We start from the raw sequence: 16,467 nt of genomic DNA, 5'->3' as shown, positions 1-16,467 counted from the left end.
CCTTTGATGTGATCACTCTTCAACCGTGATGATCATACACTATTCCTCAGCGTCAACGTCATCTGACTTCACATACTTAATGCTCATCTTCTCGTTTATTTGCAATACGGTTAAATCCATACTACAAGATATATACACATGACATAGTCTTTAAATAATAAAACATCAATCAGTCATCTTGTTTCTTTCCTCATCATTTGACTCCTATTATACCTTCCGGTTTTTCTTCGTCCTGTCCTGTTCCTATTGAAAGCACCTAGTCCCTTTTTAATAAATTTTTCCGTCGTTGTCTGGTCCTTGTCTTGTTTCAGTCTTGGTGCTCCTTCCATCTTGTCTTGTTCCTGTCAGTACCTTACAGATTGAATCCCAAGAATTTCAAACAATTTATAAATACCAGAACTCTTTTGCTTTGATACATCTTTACTGTTATCCTTCACTCACTCTCTCTCTCTCTCTCTCTCTCTCGCGCGCGCGCATAGCAATATTTTTTGATATTTCTTTTGTCCGCGGCTGCCGCAAAAAGCCTTCTCTCAAGTCAAGTGGATATCGCTACGTCCTATGCTAATGGCCTTTGCATATGTTCCTTCCGAGCTACCACCAAACCTACAGCCGTTAGATCGCATTACAGTAGATACCCGGTTTTGCAACTCCCGGCAAATGCAATCTCTACACTTTTTGCAACGCGTTGATTTAAATGTCAAAAAACCATTAGAAACTTGCAACCTGGATGACCTGTATGGTAGGGTTGCATCTTAACAGAGTTAAAGCATTCACGTGATCTGCAACAGAAACATATGCCTTGTCGCTTGTTGCATCTTATCAAAGGGATAGTAAAAGCCAATAAAGGTTCGATTCTAGCATCCAAAGGCATATCGCTTCCTCAATATCCTACACAAAAAATATCAGCATACAATGTCCGTACATAGAATACCGATATTACAGATAGTTATTTGTGATAATCAATCAGATCATGCCTTACAAATTATTATTTCTTGTTAATGCCGCTTTCTCTCCGTTCGTTAATTGAGCATGGGCCGATACATTTCTTATGCAAAAGGCGGGAAAAATGGGACACAGTGGTACTTTTAGCACAGGTGGCTACCTGCACCGGAGAAAGCGGCACCATTTATACGGCAATATTCCTCTCTGATACGATCTTCTTGCTCGGCTGTGAGCTTTTAAAAGAAGATTTTACCATAGAAATAAATGTAACAATGTAGAAATATTATACGTATGATACACAGAAGAGCAACAACATCAAAGCTAGTGAACTGCTTATATAGACACATTCCAGCTATGTTGAACATAACTATTTATACATCTTTATTTTGCTACATATGTAGTCATAAACACGATCATCAGATGACAGTAGTGTATTACTCATGGAAAGAGACCAAAATATAAACTGATCTTATCTGTGCTTAGACGCCTAGTACTAAATCCAGTCCGTTGCAAGTCCACGAATTCTGCAACAAATATCTGGAACTGTCACTGTTGCAAAACGGGGTCCCACTGTATATATTTGCCGCTTTGTGCGGACCGGCAAAGTTAGCCATCCGATGGTGACTATACTAATAGTGGACCGACACCTGAACAAGCTTTAGAACCAACAAGAAACGTGCCGTCCAGAGTGCTCTGTCTACTCAACCTTGATCCACTATTTTATACTAACATTTGCTATTGCAACTCAACTTCCAGCATGTTATACTTCAATGAATTCTGGGTATAACATAATACTGTAGTATTGTTCTACTTTATGAGATCCTTTTTAACGGTATGTTCGGTATGTATTGTCGACGACCTTTGTATTGTATAAGCAGAAAGAAGAAGAACAAAATCTATGATACATTATCAGCTCCATCACATCATAGCTTTCGTCGTTCTCGAACAGGAAGCAAAAAAAGATATCACAACCAATAAAGGTATATTTTGCTATGTTTCTTTTTCTTTTCATGTCGCTTCTCTTATGGCATGCTATACAAACAAATCTAGCTATGTACACAGCCCTTACCAGTACAACAAATCATAATTAGGAATCCATGACACCGACTGCCGCTACTGTAACAATGAATATGCAAGCAATGTTGAAGCACGAACACCCCGGGCCGGACTGCTTCTCCAGGAGCCGCAAGTCAAACTCATAATTGCCATGATACTTGTTGTTTCTAGCGGATAGTTAATCAATGCACTATATATGAGCTTTGAAGACATGTTTTCATCGTCGCTTGAAACGAAATTCCGTTTGGTAGAAAGGCTGTTGCTATTGGTGATGACTCTGGACAAATACAGCCCATAGTTCTCAATGGCAACAAGGCTGGTATCGTCAATGCCTCCCTGACCACGTCCTACCTCTTTGTCAACAACATTGCCCGTGTACTTCGACTCACCGAAATGTGCGTGTCCAGCAAACCCCTAATCCAACGACAGCCACTTGATTGCAGTAATCTGCTAAATATGTATCTTAAATGCGACACCAGCCACTAACGCTTCTACGCAACATCAACCCTCAATACAGTAGGGCAATGCTGTGGCTATTCAAGCCAGCTTTCGCACATGGGAAACTATATACAGTACGCCATTATCCCACGTCTGCACTCCCAACCTACTTACAATTGTTCTACTTCCTCCAGACACACCAAAATCACATGCTTCACTTCCACCTTAAACATTGTCCATAAAGAAGCATCAGCAACCGTCACAAGTCACTAGATATAAATCACTGACTTAGACGACCTCTTAAAATCAGTCGCTTTCGGTAGGGCTAGCGTTAGGGTAGGTAAATGGTTGGTTTTACTGTTATCCACGATATCACAAAGCATCTAACGACAAATACTGATGATGCCTTGAACGCGGTCGCTACGGGGGGTTTGGGTGGAGGAGAGGGCGGGGCGATCCCCCTTGCCGCCGAGCCGAAGCTCTATAGGGATTGACACGTAGCGAAGTGGGAGAGGCACAAGACTGAGGTGCGAAGGTGACAAACGCTCGTTGATTAATAGCAACGAGACATCCATCGTGTTACGTTGACATACGATTTCCTGTACCAGCTCGAATGTATTGGAAGATAAAGAAGCGTTGACATTCAAATAGGAAACTCTTCTTTCGTGTCACACCAGTTTATTCTAAGATAGACTATGCACATATATAACATTGTTTCAGGGAAGTTCATCCAACGATAACATCTTTAACCCTGTGATTATCGGTAGCTGTTCATGAATCCAGAGATAACGTGTCATCCAGAGGTTTTACTATGTTATCGAATAGTGTGGCACCAGTAATTACAGCTTTCAAAATAGATATGTACAATCAACAACTATTACACGATGTCCTTGATAGCCGTCTTCAAAATAAGATTTCTGTATATAGCCAATTCCTTGCACAGATTCCAGAGATTTTGTCCTTGATATTGGTTGATATATGCATAGTCGTCTAGGGGACACATGCCGATATAAGTTAATAACATAACGCTACAAGTTTCAAAGTAGAGTCAACGGAACTAAAAATTCTACCATTCATTGGAGATACTATTGAAAGCTTTGGGTGAAAATGCCTGCCTATTCCTGCAACTGGAAGGCACCTAAATATTAAAAAATACACTGGCACATCGTGATGCCACAAAAATCAGTAGAATTCGCTACTTGCCCAAGCATAGAAAAAAAAAACTTTCCTTAACCAGTTGGAGAAATGATTGTCCCTGCCACGACATTCTTTCCAAGGCAAACAAAAACTTGAGTGATCAATGCGCAACCAGACGAAAGACAGAACCAGTGTTGCACTGGATGCATCATCATCTCCCTACTCGGTAGCTCCAGCATCTGCAATAGGTGGATGGCGCCCCTACTATTGACCACCCAAGCCACGCACCCCGATGGTCGACTTCATCGGCCTACTTGGAGTTCCATCAGGTGCAATACCTTCAGGGGTCCCCTACATATGTTTCCTTGAAAATATATTGCCATGACAATCGTTTCCAGATAGCCAAAAACTTAAAGTGATCAATGCGCAACCAGACGAAAGACAGAACCAGTGTTGCACTGGATGCATCATCATCTCTCTACTCGGTAGCTCCAGCATCTGCAATAGGTGGATGGCGCCCCTACTATTGACCACCCAAGCCACGCACCCCGATGGTCGACTTCATCGGCCTACTTGGAGTTCCATCAGGTGCAATACCTTTAGGGGTCCCCTACATATGTTTCCTTGAAAATATATTGCCATGACAATCGTTTCCAGATAGCCAAAAAAGTTAAAGTGATCAATGCGCAACCAGACGAAAGACAGAACCAGTGTTGCACTGGATGCATCATCATCTCTCTACTCGGTAGCTCCAGCATCTGCAATAGGTGGATGGCGCCCCTACTATTGACCACCCAAGCCACGCACCCCGATGGTCGACTTCATCAGCCTACTTGGAGTTCCATCAGGTGCAATACCTTCAGGGGTCCCCTACAAATGGCAAATCCGGAAACGCAGTAAACACTAACGTGTAACCAAAGACAGTACTAAATTGAATAAACACTTTAATCTCACAGGAGCTCACAATAATAAATATTAAGAATACTCACTGTAAAGAATGGTGATACGTTTGGTGAAGTATACATGTCGGTTCCAGTCGTGGCATTGAAATCGCTGTTGTCGTCAACGAGAAGCTTTCAAGACTGGGGTGTTCACGCGTTTAAATGAACTTTCAAAACAACGTTCAGGACTACGTTATAAATGCGTCAGTTGCAACGATTATGACACGTAATATTTAGAAACTTTTGCTACACACCTGTTTCAATCTCCATTTCAGCTGCTGCGCTTTGTTGCTTAAGCATTCAACTGGCGTCAAGTTGTCTGTTACCGTGTTATCTGTTAGCCTTGTACCGGATCCTAGGTGAATTGTCAACAGGTCAGAGTCAAAAGCTACTGTCAAAGGCGACTGCCACCCGCCGCAGTTTTGAATGCATACTTGATGATTTAAATGCCGCCCTAATCAGTTAAGATGAAGTGTAGACCCATAAAAGTCGACAGATAAGACAAAAGGATGGCTGAGAAGGATGTCAGCAATACATTACGGTAATAGTAATGAAGATGTCTCAAGGGAAATATGAAGAGAGAAGGGAAGAGAAAGGTGATTGGTGAACTGTTACGGATGGATAAATTAGGTCATGAACACACCCCGACCTTTGATGTGATCACTCTTCAACCGTGATGATCATACACTATTCCGAGTACGAAACAAATAGCGTCCAGAACGTTAGATTTTCCTGAACCATTGAGACCGGTGATGGCGTTAAACTCGGGATCCCAACCGGTGATGTGTGTTCTTGAGACATAGGACTTGAAGCCCTCGATGATTAACTCTTCAAGGTACATATATATTTAAGAGTATGGGCGTGCACCGTCCAAAAAAAAAGCAAGGTGGAGAGTAAGTGAGCTGTCGGACTTGAGGAGAGATTGAATCGTGCTGGAGGAAAGCGCGATTTCGTTCAACGCGTCTTCTTTTAACGCGTGCTTGAACTTATTGTTTTCAGGTTCAAATCATTGACAGCCGCATGATACGCACTTTTAATCTTTAAGACCTTTTTTGACATTGTAGCTCAAACGATTTCGCTCGATTATGCACCTTGAGATACTAAATGTATATGTGTTTTCTCTTACGGTCTACCAAGAGCTCTCTAGGCCAATAAGACGATCAGTTTTACTCGCTGCTGCCTCAGATCCAACCAGCAGAATGTGTCTCTTGGAAGCTGGAAACAAGAGTACAATTCAACTCTCTTATTATCATTGCTCTGATTATATTTGGAGCCTCCATCGAGTCCGCCCATGCCAACACGCACTGCCATCACTAGAACAACACACTTCGATTCACCAACCGCTTGCTTCACGGCCAATACGACGGAAACGACTTTACTAGTCAGTCATCTTCGCAGAAAAAACCTGTTTATTAACAATCACAGACGGTTAAAACAACTGCTTTCTTCCTTTGCTCATTCGCCGGCATCAGCACCACAGCCGTCTATTATATTACAGCCACCACCGCCCACATTTGTAGAACGGACAGGAACAATTACAGTATGTAGATCTTTGTCAATTATCATAGAGGCAGCATCCTATAAAAATCCCAGTATGCTTCTTTGTTTTTTCTAACCGTCCGCGATCCTTGAGAATAACTAAAATATAAATAGAAATGAAAATACAAATAAAATACTCAATTTATTTTTTAGACAAAGAAAGTAGGAAAAAATGTAGGAAAGGACACAGGATAGGGTGCAAAGAATAGAGGGCAACTAAGGAGAGAGGAAACAGATGCTGCCTATGAGCATGCTGCAGTTGATGACTTTGTTAATAAGAAAGTCAAAGGAACAAATGATGCTGTAAGCATCCATCGTAAGGACAAAGACAATTCGAGCTCCACTTCCGTGTTAACGATGTCTGCTCTGGTTTTTTGCATGATCACTAAACCCGTCAGTGCAAGCTTCATCAACGGAACAATTCTGGAGACATAGTCATCGCTACAGGTCGGGTACTCAAGAGGCTTTGAGCGGCGAATCCTTGCCACATAGCCACCAGGCGAGTCCATATCCAGCAGAGCAACCTTGCCACCTACTAGAAAATTACCGTCCGAAGTGTTTCACTGTTAGACTTCATGAACGGCGGCATTTGGGGGATGCACATACCAGCTAATAAGAAACCAGGCACATGCACTCGACGAAGGAGGCTTTCTGATGATGCTAACTGGAGAAGCATGGTATGCATGACAATTGACATCTTCGACAGTCTATCTTTCATCTCCTTGGTCTGGTCCTCGTCCTTGCCGATTTCAGAGCAACCTAACTCCTTGCCACTACTTTGGTACAATACATCCATTTTGCGCCCCATCTTGCGATGTATCGCGGGGTCTACGGCAGATATGCATCTTTTCTTATTGTTTTTCGTCGCCATTCGCTGTTCTCGAGCCTTGTTTGCTATTTTAAAGTGAATTACAACTACAGTTCAAGTTATTGCTGTTATGTCACGCGTTGGATCATTTTTGCTAGTGATAACTTACCCTACTGCCTTGATTTTATTGCCGTTGACCATGGACTTCAAAAAGGACCACATCTCGTACTGCTGATCTGACTCCAGCATACTTGATGAATAAAAATCGCCGTAGAAGTGCAGTTGCGAGCTTTTTTGGAGCTCAAGGCTCACCCAATGCTTCAGAGGCTCTTTGATAGGATCGAAATCCAAAGTGCGAGCGAACTTGTACGCCTCCATCGGGGTTTTCTGTCAAATCGAGCATTATCAATCAACGAGTTACTGACTATGCACTTCGTTATATTTAACTTAATCTCATAATGCATCTTACCAATTTTGATGCATTGCCCAGTATCGTAATAGTTTTCAGCCGGCAAATCGCAGAATACAGGGTCTCCGAATGCTTCGATCCTGTCTAGCTGGGCGTCGCGGAATACTGTTTCCCAGTTGTAATCTCCTAGATCCAGGATTAGAGATTGCGCTGGGCTACTGTAAAATACGATCTCTCAAGCTTGTTTCGTCTATAGTCCTTACTGAAAGTAATTGCATATTTTGGCAAAGTCGATGATTTTCTGATCAACAGCGAGACGCTGATCGGTATTTTATACCCAGAACTTTTCTTCTTTCAGCTTTTGGAACGTTTGAGCCAGTCTAGCTTTGTCGCCGGATGACAAGGATGTTGAAAAGGATGTGTGAGATGGTGTTTTTGTTGTTGGTGTAGAGTGATTCTTGTTCGCTAATAAATAAAATTAGTAAAGAATTCAAGTACGTAACATGTAACTTTTTTCTACGCAACGATTATACGTACGATATTTTGCAAGCTCCACCGTAAGTCTGCTCTATGATCATTTTGGCCATATAGTTCTAAAACGTACTGCTTGCGCTTCACCGAAAAGACTAATCCACTTTTCCTCGATTGATTCGCCTACTACAGTTATCGTGGCATTGAAATCGCTGTTGTCGTCAACGAGAAGCTTTCAAGACTGGGGTGTTCACGCGTTTAAATGAACTTTCAAAACAACGTTCAGGACTACGTTATAAATGCGTCAGTTGCAACGATTATGACACGTAATATTTAGAAACTTTTGCTACACACCTGTTTCAATCTCCATTTCAGCTGCTGCGCTTTGTTGCTTAAGCATTCAACTGGCGTCAAGTTGTCTGTTACCGTGTTATCTGTTAGCCTTGTACCGGATCCTAGGTGAATTGTCAACAGGTCAGAGTCAAAAGCTACTGTCAAAGGCGACTGCCACCCGCCGCAGTTTTGAATGCATACTTGATGATTTAAATGCCGCCCTAATCAGTTAAGATGAAATGTAGACCCATAAAAGTCGACAGATAAGACAAAAGGATGGCTGAGAAGGATGTCAGCAATACATTACGGTAATAGTAATGAAGATGTCTCAAGGGAAATATGAAGAGAGAAGGGAAGAGAAAGGTGATTGGTGAACTGTTACGGATGGATAAATTAGGTCATGAACACACCCCGACCTTTGATGTGATCACTCTTCAACCGTGATGATCATACACTATTCCTCAGCGTCAACGTCATCCGACTTCACATACTTAATGCTCATCTTCTCGTTTATTTGCAATACGGTTAAATCCATACTACAAGATATATACACATGACATAGTCTTTAAATAATAAAACATCAATCAGTCATCTTGTTTCTTTCCTCATCATTTGACTCCTATTATACCTTCCGGTTTTTCTTCGTCCTGTCCTGTTCCTATTGAAAGCACCTAGTCCCTTTTTAATAAATTTTTCCGTCGTTGTCTGGTCCTTGTCTTGTTTCAATCTTGGTGCTCCTTCCATCTTGTCTTGTTCCTGTCAGTACCTTACAGATTGAATCCCAAGAATTTCAAACAATTTATAAATACCAGAACTCTTTTGCTTTGATACATCTTTACTGTTATCCTTCACTCTCTCTCTCTCTCTCTCTCTCTCTCGCGCGCGCGCGCATAGCAATATTTTTTGATATTTCTTTTGTCCGCGGCTGCCGCAAAAAGCCTTCTCTCAAGTCAAGTGGATATCGCTACGTCCTATGCTAATGGCCTTTGCATATGTTCCTTCCGAGCTACCACCAAACCTACAGCCGTTAGATCGCATTACAGTAGATACCCGGTTTTGCAACTCCCGGCAAATGCAATCTCTACACTTTTTGCAACGCGTTGATTTAAATGTCAAAAAACCATTAGAAACTTGCAACCTGGATGACCTGTATGGTAGGGTTGCATCTTATCAGAGTTAAAGCATTCACGTGATCTGCAACAGAAACATATGCCTTGTCGCTTGTTGCATCTTATCAAAGGGATAGTAAAAGCCAATAAAGGTTCGATTCTAGCATCCAAAGGCATATCGCTTCCTCAATATCCTACACAAAAAATATCAGCATACAATGTCCGTACATAGAATACCGATATTACAGATAGTTATTTGTGATAATCAATCAGATCATGCCTTACAAATTATTATTTCTTGTTAATGCCGCTTTCTCTCCGTTCGTTAATTGAGCATGGGCCGATACATTTCTTATGCAAAAGGCGGGAAAAATGGGACACAGTGGTACTTTTAGCACAGGTGGCTACCTGCACCGGAGAAAGCGGCACCATTAATACGGCAATATTCCTCTCTGATACGATCTTCTTGCTCGGCTGTGAGCTTTTAAAAGAAGATTTTACCATAGAAATAAATGTAACAATGTAGAAATATTATACGTATGATACACAGAAGAGCGACAACATCAAAGCTAGTGAACTGCTTATATAGACACATTCCAGCTATGTTGAACATAACTATTTATACATCTTTATTTTGCTACATATGTAGTCATAAACACGATCATCAGATGACAGTAGTGTATTACTCATGGAAAGAGACCAAAATATAAACTGATCTTATCTGTGCTTAGACGCCTAGTACTAAATCCAGTCCGTTGCAAGTCCACGAATTCTGCAACAAATATCTGGAACTGTCACTGTTGCAAAACGGGGTCCCACTGTATATATTTGCCGCTTTGTGCGGACCGGCAAAGTTAGCCATCCGATGGTGCCGTCCAGAGTGCTCTGTCTACTCAACCTTGATCCACTATTCTATACTAACATTTGCTATTGCAACTCAACTTCCAGCATGTTATACTTCAATGAATTCTGGGTATAACATAATACTGTAGTATTGTTCTATTCTATGAGATCCTTTTTAACGGTATGTTCTATGGTATGTATTGTCGACGACCTTTGTATTATATAAGCAGAAAGAAGAAGAACAAAATCTATGATACATTATCAGCTCCATCACATCATAGCTTTCGTCGTTCTCGAACAGGAAGCAAAAAAAGATATCACAACCAATAAAGGTATATTTTGCTATGTTTCTTTTTCTTTTCATGTCGCTTCTCTTATGGCATGCTATACAAACAAATCTAGCTATGTACACAGCCCTTACCAGTACAACAAATCATAATAAGGAATCCATGACACCGACTGCCGCTACTGTAACAATGAATATGCAAGCAATGTTGAAGCACGAACACCCCGGGCCGGACTGCTTCTTCAGGAGCCGCAAGTCAAACTCATAATTGCCATGATACTTGTTGTTTCTAGCGGATAGTTAATCAATGCACTATATATGAGCTTTGAAGACGTGTTTTCATCGTCGCTTGAAACGAAATTCCGTTTGGTAGAAAGGCTGTTGCTATTGGTGATGACTCTGGACAAATACAGCCCATAGTTCTCAATGGCAACAAGGCTGGTATCGTCAATGCCTCCCTGACCACGTCCTACCTCTTTGTCAACAACATTGCCCGTGTACTTCGACTCACCGAAATGTGCGTGTCCAGCAAACCCCTAATCCAACGACAGCCACTTGATTGCAGTAATCTGCTAAATATGTATCTTAAATGCGACACCAGCCACTAACGCTTCTACGCAACATCAACCCTCAATACAGTAGGGCAATGCTGTGGCTATTCAAGCCAGCTTTCGCACATGGGAAACTATATACAGTATGCCATTATCCCACGTCTGCACTCCCAACCTACTTACAATTGTTCTACTTCCTCCAGACACACCAAAATCACATGCTTCACTTCCACCTTAAACATTGTCCATAAAGAAGCATCAGCAACCGTCACAAGTCACTAGATATAAATCACTGACTTAGACGACCTCTTAAAATCAGTCGCTTTCGGTAGGGCTAGCGTTAGGGTAGGTAAATGGTTGGTTTTACTGTTATCCACGATATCACAAAGCATCTAACGACAAATACTGATGATGCCTTGAACGCGGTCGCTACGGGGGGTTTGGGTGGAGGAGAGGGCGGGGCGATCCCCCTTGCCGCCGAGCCGAAGCTCTATAGGGATTGACACGTAGCGAAGTGGGAGAGGCACAAGACTGAGGTGCGAAGGTGACAAACGCTCGTTGATCAATAGCAACGAGACATCCATCGTGTTACGTTGACATACGATTTCCTATACCAGCTCGAATGTATTGGAAGATAAAGAAGCGTTGACATTCAAATAGGAAACTCTTCTTTCGTGTCACACCAGTTTATTCTAAGATAGACTATGCACATGTATAACATTGTTTCAGGGAAGTCCATCCAACGATAACATCTTTAACCCTGTGATTATCGGTAGCTGTTCATGAATCCAGAGATAACGTGTCATTCAGAGGTTTTACTATGTTATCGAATAGTGTGGCACCAGTAATTACAGCTTTCAAAATAGATATGTACAATCAACAACTATTACACGATGTCCTTGATAGCCGTCTTCAAAATAAGATTTCTGTATATAGCCAATTCCTTGCACAGATTCCAGAGGTTTTGTCCTTGATATTGGTTGATATATGCATAGTCGTCTAGGGGACACATGCCGATATAAGTTAATAACATAACGCTACAAGTTTCAAAGTAGAGTCAACGGAACTAAAAATTCTACCATTCATTGGAGATACTATTGAAAGCTTTGGGTGAAAATGCCTGCCTATTCCTGCAACTGGAAGGCACCTAAATATTAAAAAATACACTGGCACATCGTGATGCCACAAAAATCAGTAGAATTCGCTACTTGCCCAAGCATAGAAAAAAAAAACTTTCCTTAACCAGTTGGAGAAATGATTGTCCCTGCCACGACATTCTTTCCAAGGCAAACAAAAACTTGAGTGATCAATGCGCAACCAGACGAAAGACAGAACCAGTGTTGCACTGGATGCATCATCATCTCCCTACTCGGTAGCTCCAGCATCTGCAATAGGTGGATGGCGCCCCTACTATTGACCACCCAAGCCACGCACCCCGATGGTCGACTTCATCGGCCTACTTGGAGTTCCATCAGGTGCAATACCTTCAGGGGTCCCCTACATATGTTTCCTTGAAAATATATTGCCATGACAACCGTTTCCAGATAGCCAAAAACTTAAAGTGATCAATGCGCAACCAGACGAAAGACAGAACCAGTGTTGCACTGGATGCATCATCATCTCTCTACTCGGTAGCTCCAGCATCTGCAATAGGTGGATGGCGCCCCTACTATTGACCACCCAAGCCACGCACCCCGATGGTCGACTTCATCGGCCTACTTGGAGTTCCATCAGGTGCAATACCTTTAGGGGTCCCCTACATATGTTTCCTTGAAAATATATTGCCATGACAATCGTTTCCAGATAGCCAAAAAAGTTAAAGTGATCAATGCGCAACCAGACGAAAGACAGAACCAGTGTTGCACTGGATGCATCATCATCTCTCTACTCGGTAGCTCCAGCATCTGCAATAGGTGGATGGCGCCCCTACTATTGACCACCCAAGCCACGCACCCCGATGGTCGACTTCATCAGCCTACTTGGAGTTCCATCAGGTGCAATACCTTCAGGGGTCCCCTACAAATGGCAAATCCGGAAACGCAGTAAACACTAACGTGTAACCAAAGACAGTACTAAATTGAATAAACACTTTAATCTCACAGGAGCTCACAATAATAAATATTAAGAATACTCACTGTAAAGAATGGTGATACGTTTGGTGAAGTATACATGTCGGTTCCAGTCGTGGCATTGAAATCGCTGTTGTCGTCAACGAGAAGCTTTCAAGACTGGGGTGTTCACGCGTTTAAATGAACTTTCAAAACAACGTTCAGGACTACGTTATAAATGCGTCAGTTGCAACGATTATGACACGTAATATTTAGAAACTTTTGCTACACACCTGTTTCAATCTCCATTTCAGCTGCTGCGCTTTGTTGCTTAAGCATTCAACTGGCGTCAAGTTGTCTGTTACCGTGTTATCTGTTAGCCTTGTACCGGATCCTAGGTGAATTGTCAACAGGTCAGAGTCAAAAGCTACTGTCAAAGGCGACTGCCACCCGCCGCAGTTTTGAATGCATACTTGATGATTTAAATGCCGCCCTAATCAGTTAAGATGAAGTGTAGACCCATAAAAGTCGACAGATAAGACAAAAGGATGGCTGAGAAGGATGTCAGCAATACATTACGGTAATAGTAATGAAGATGTCTCAAGGGAAATATGAAGAGAGAAGGGAAGAGAAAGGTGATTGGTGAACTGTTACGGATGGATAAATTAGGTCATGAACACACCCCGACCTTTGATGTGATCACTCTTCAACCGTGATGATCATACACTATTCCGAGTACGAAACAAATAGCGTCCAGAACGTTAGATTTTCCTGAACCATTGAGACCGGTGATGGCGTTAAACTCGGGATCCCAACCGGTGATGTGTGTTCTTGAGACATAGGACTTGAAGCCCTCGATGATTAACTCTTCAAGGTACATATATATTTAAGAGTATGGGCGTGCACCGTCCAAAAAAAAAGCAAGGTGGAGAGTAAGTGAGCTGTCGGACTTGAGGAGAGATTGAATCGTGCTGGAGGAAAGCGCGATTTCGTTCAACGCGTCTTCTTTTAACGCGTGCTTGAACTTATTGTTTTCAGGTTCAAATCATTGACAGCCGCATGATACGCACTTTTAATCTTTAAGACCTTTTTTGACATTGTAGCTCAAACGATTTCGCTCGATTATGCACCTTGAGATACTAAATGTATATGTGTTTTCTCTTACGGTCTACCAAGAGCTCTCTAGGCCAATAAGACGATCAGTTTTACTCGCTGCTGCCTCAGATCCAACCAGCAGAATGTGTCTCTTGGAAGCTGGAAACAAGAGTACAATTCAACTCTCTTATTATCATTGCTCTGATTATATTTGGAGCCTCCATCGAGTCCGCCCATGCCAACACGCACTGCCATCACTAGAACAACACACTTCGATTCACCAACCGCTTGCTTCACGGCCAATACGACGGAAACGACTTTACTAGTCAGTCATCTTCGCAGAAAAAACCTGTTTATTAACAATCACAGACGGTTAAAACAACTGCTTTCTTCCTTTGCTCATTCGCCGGCATCAGCACCACAGCCGTCTATTATATTACAGCCACCACCGCCCACATTTGTAGAACGGACAGGAACAATTACAGTATGTAGATCTTTGTCAATTATCATAGAGGCAGCATCCTATAAAAATCCCAGTATGCTTCTTTGTTTTTTCTAACCGTCCGCGATCCTTGAGAATAACTAAAATATAAATAGAAATGAAAATACAAATAAAATACTCAATTTATTTTTTAGACAAAGAAAGTAGGAAAAAATGTAGGAAAGGACACAGGATAGGGTGCAAAGAATAGAGGGCAACTAAGGAGAGAGGAAACAGATGCTGCCTATGAGCATGCTGCAGTTGATGACTTTGTTAATAAGAAAGTCAAAGGAACAAATGATGCTGTAAGCATCCATCGTAAGGACAAAGACAATTCGAGCTCCACTTCCGTGTTAACGATGTCTGCTCTGGTTTTTTGCATGATCACTAAACCCGTCAGTGCAAGCTTCATCAACGGAACAATTCTGGAGACATAGTCATCGCTACAGGTCGGGTACTCAAGAGGCTTTGAGCGGCGAATCCTTGCCACATAGCCACCAGGCGAGTCCATATCCAGCAGAGCAACCTTGCCACCTACTAGAAAATTACCGTCCGAAGTGTTTCACTGTTAGACTTCATGAACGGCGGCATTTGGGGGGATGCACATACCAGCTAATAAGAAACCAGGCACATGCACTCGACGAAGGAGGCTTTCTGATGATGCTAACTGGAGAAGCATGGTATGCATGACAATTGACATCTTCGACAGTCTATCTTTCATCTCCTTGGTCTGGTCCTCGTCCTTGCCGATTTCAGAGCAACCTAACTCCTTGCCACTACTTTGGTACAATACATCCATTTTGCGCCCCATCTTGCGATGTATCGCGGGGTCTACGGCAGATATGCATCTTTTCTTATTGTTTTTCGTCGCCATTCGCTGTTCTCGAGCCTTGTTTGCTATTTTAAAGTGAATTACAACTACAGTTCAAGTTATTGCTGTTATGTCACGCGTTGGATCATTTTTGCTAGTGATAACTTACCCTACTGCCTTGATTTTATTGCCGTTGACCATGGACTTCAAAAAGGACCAAATCTCGTACTGTTGATCCGACTCGAGCATGCTTTTCAAGTTAAAATCATTGTAAAAATGGTGTCGCGAACTTTTGATCAGTACAAAGCATACCCATGCTTTTGATGGCTCTGAGATGGGATCATGGTCCAAAGAGCGAGCGAACGTGTACGCCTCTATCGGGGTTTTCTGTCAAATCGAGCATTATCAATCAACGAGTTACTGACTATGCACTTCGTTATATTTAACTTAATCTCATAATGCATCTTACCAATTTTGATGCATTGCCCAGTATCGTAATAGTTTTCAGCCGGCAAATCGCAGAATACAGGGTCTCCGAATGCTTCGATCCTGTCTAGCTGGGCGTCGCGGAATACTGTTTCCCAGTTGTAATCTCCTAGATCCAGGATTAGAGATTGCGCTGGGCTACTGTAAAATACGATCTCTCAAGCTTGTTTCGTCTATAGTCCTTACTGATAGTACTTGCATGATTGGGCGAATTCGATTACTTTCTGATCAACATTGAGACTTTCATCCATATTAAGCGCCCAGAACCTATCTTCTTTCAGATTTTTGAATATATGTAGGAGTCTAGCTTTGTCGCCGGATGACAGGGAAGTTGTTAAGGATGTGGGAGAGGTGTTTTTGTTGTTGCTGTCACTGCTGATGTAAAGTGATCCTTGCTCGCTAATAAACAGAATCAGTAAAGGATTCAAGTGCGTAACATGTAACTTTTTTCTACGCAACGATTTACGTACGATTTGTTGCAAGCTCCACCGTAAGTCTGCTCTATGATCATTTTGGCCATATAGTTCTAAAACGTACTGCTTGCGCTTCACCGAAAAGACTAATCCACTTTTCCTCGATTGATTCGCCTACTACAGTTATCGTGGCATTGAAATCGCTGTTGTCGTCAACGAGAAGCTTTCAAGACTGGGGTGTTCACGCGTTTAAATGAACTTTCAAAACAA

General features: G+C 42.1%; 4 protein-coding genes across 4 annotated transcripts; all 4 read right to left on the bottom strand.

Moving 5' to 3' along the window:
- Positions 1-5,163: 5,163 nt before the first annotated feature.
- Positions 5,164-5,460, bottom strand: BDB00DRAFT_845982 (RecF/RecN/SMC). The gene has a single exon (XM_053125122.1). The coding sequence runs from the start codon at positions 5,353-5,355 to the stop codon at positions 5,182-5,184; it is 174 nt and encodes a 57-aa protein (XP_052975226.1). The 5' UTR covers positions 5,356-5,460; the 3' UTR covers positions 5,164-5,181.
- Positions 5,461-6,669: 1,209 nt separating this feature from the next.
- On the bottom strand, positions 6,670-6,918 carry BDB00DRAFT_735611 (uncharacterized protein; the record flags this gene model as incomplete). Its single annotated transcript, XM_053118383.1, has 1 exon — positions 6,670-6,918. A coding segment is annotated over one exon (249 nt), but the record flags the coding sequence as incomplete, so codon positions are not given.
- A 6,681-nt stretch (positions 6,919-13,599) lies between these two features.
- BDB00DRAFT_845953 (RecF/RecN/SMC) lies at positions 13,600-13,896 on the bottom strand. The gene has a single exon (XM_053125121.1). It carries the CDS (start codon positions 13,789-13,791, stop codon positions 13,618-13,620), a length of 174 nt encoding a protein of 57 aa, XP_052975224.1. The 5' UTR covers positions 13,792-13,896; the 3' UTR covers positions 13,600-13,617.
- Positions 13,897-14,625: 729 nt separating this feature from the next.
- Positions 14,626-15,632, bottom strand: BDB00DRAFT_645146 (uncharacterized protein). Its single transcript, XM_053118142.1, has 3 exons — positions 15,611-15,632; positions 15,468-15,526; positions 14,626-15,405 (listed from the first exon to the last, which is right to left on the bottom strand). Exon 3 carries the CDS (start codon positions 15,359-15,361, stop codon positions 15,056-15,058), a length of 306 nt encoding a protein of 101 aa, XP_052975223.1. The 5' UTR covers positions 15,362-15,405; positions 15,468-15,526; positions 15,611-15,632; the 3' UTR covers positions 14,626-15,055.
- Positions 15,633-16,467: the final 835 nt, after the last annotated feature.

This window comes from Zychaea mexicana (genome assembly GCF_025766255.1).
Source record: "Zychaea mexicana strain RSA 1403 chromosome Unknown BDB00scaffold_98, whole genome shotgun sequence".
NCBI lineage: Eukaryota > Fungi > Mucoromycota > Mucoromycetes > Mucorales > Lichtheimiaceae > Zychaea > Zychaea mexicana.
The sequence above is the reverse complement of the archived record's forward strand: the minus strand, read 5'-3'. Positions and strand labels throughout refer to the sequence as shown.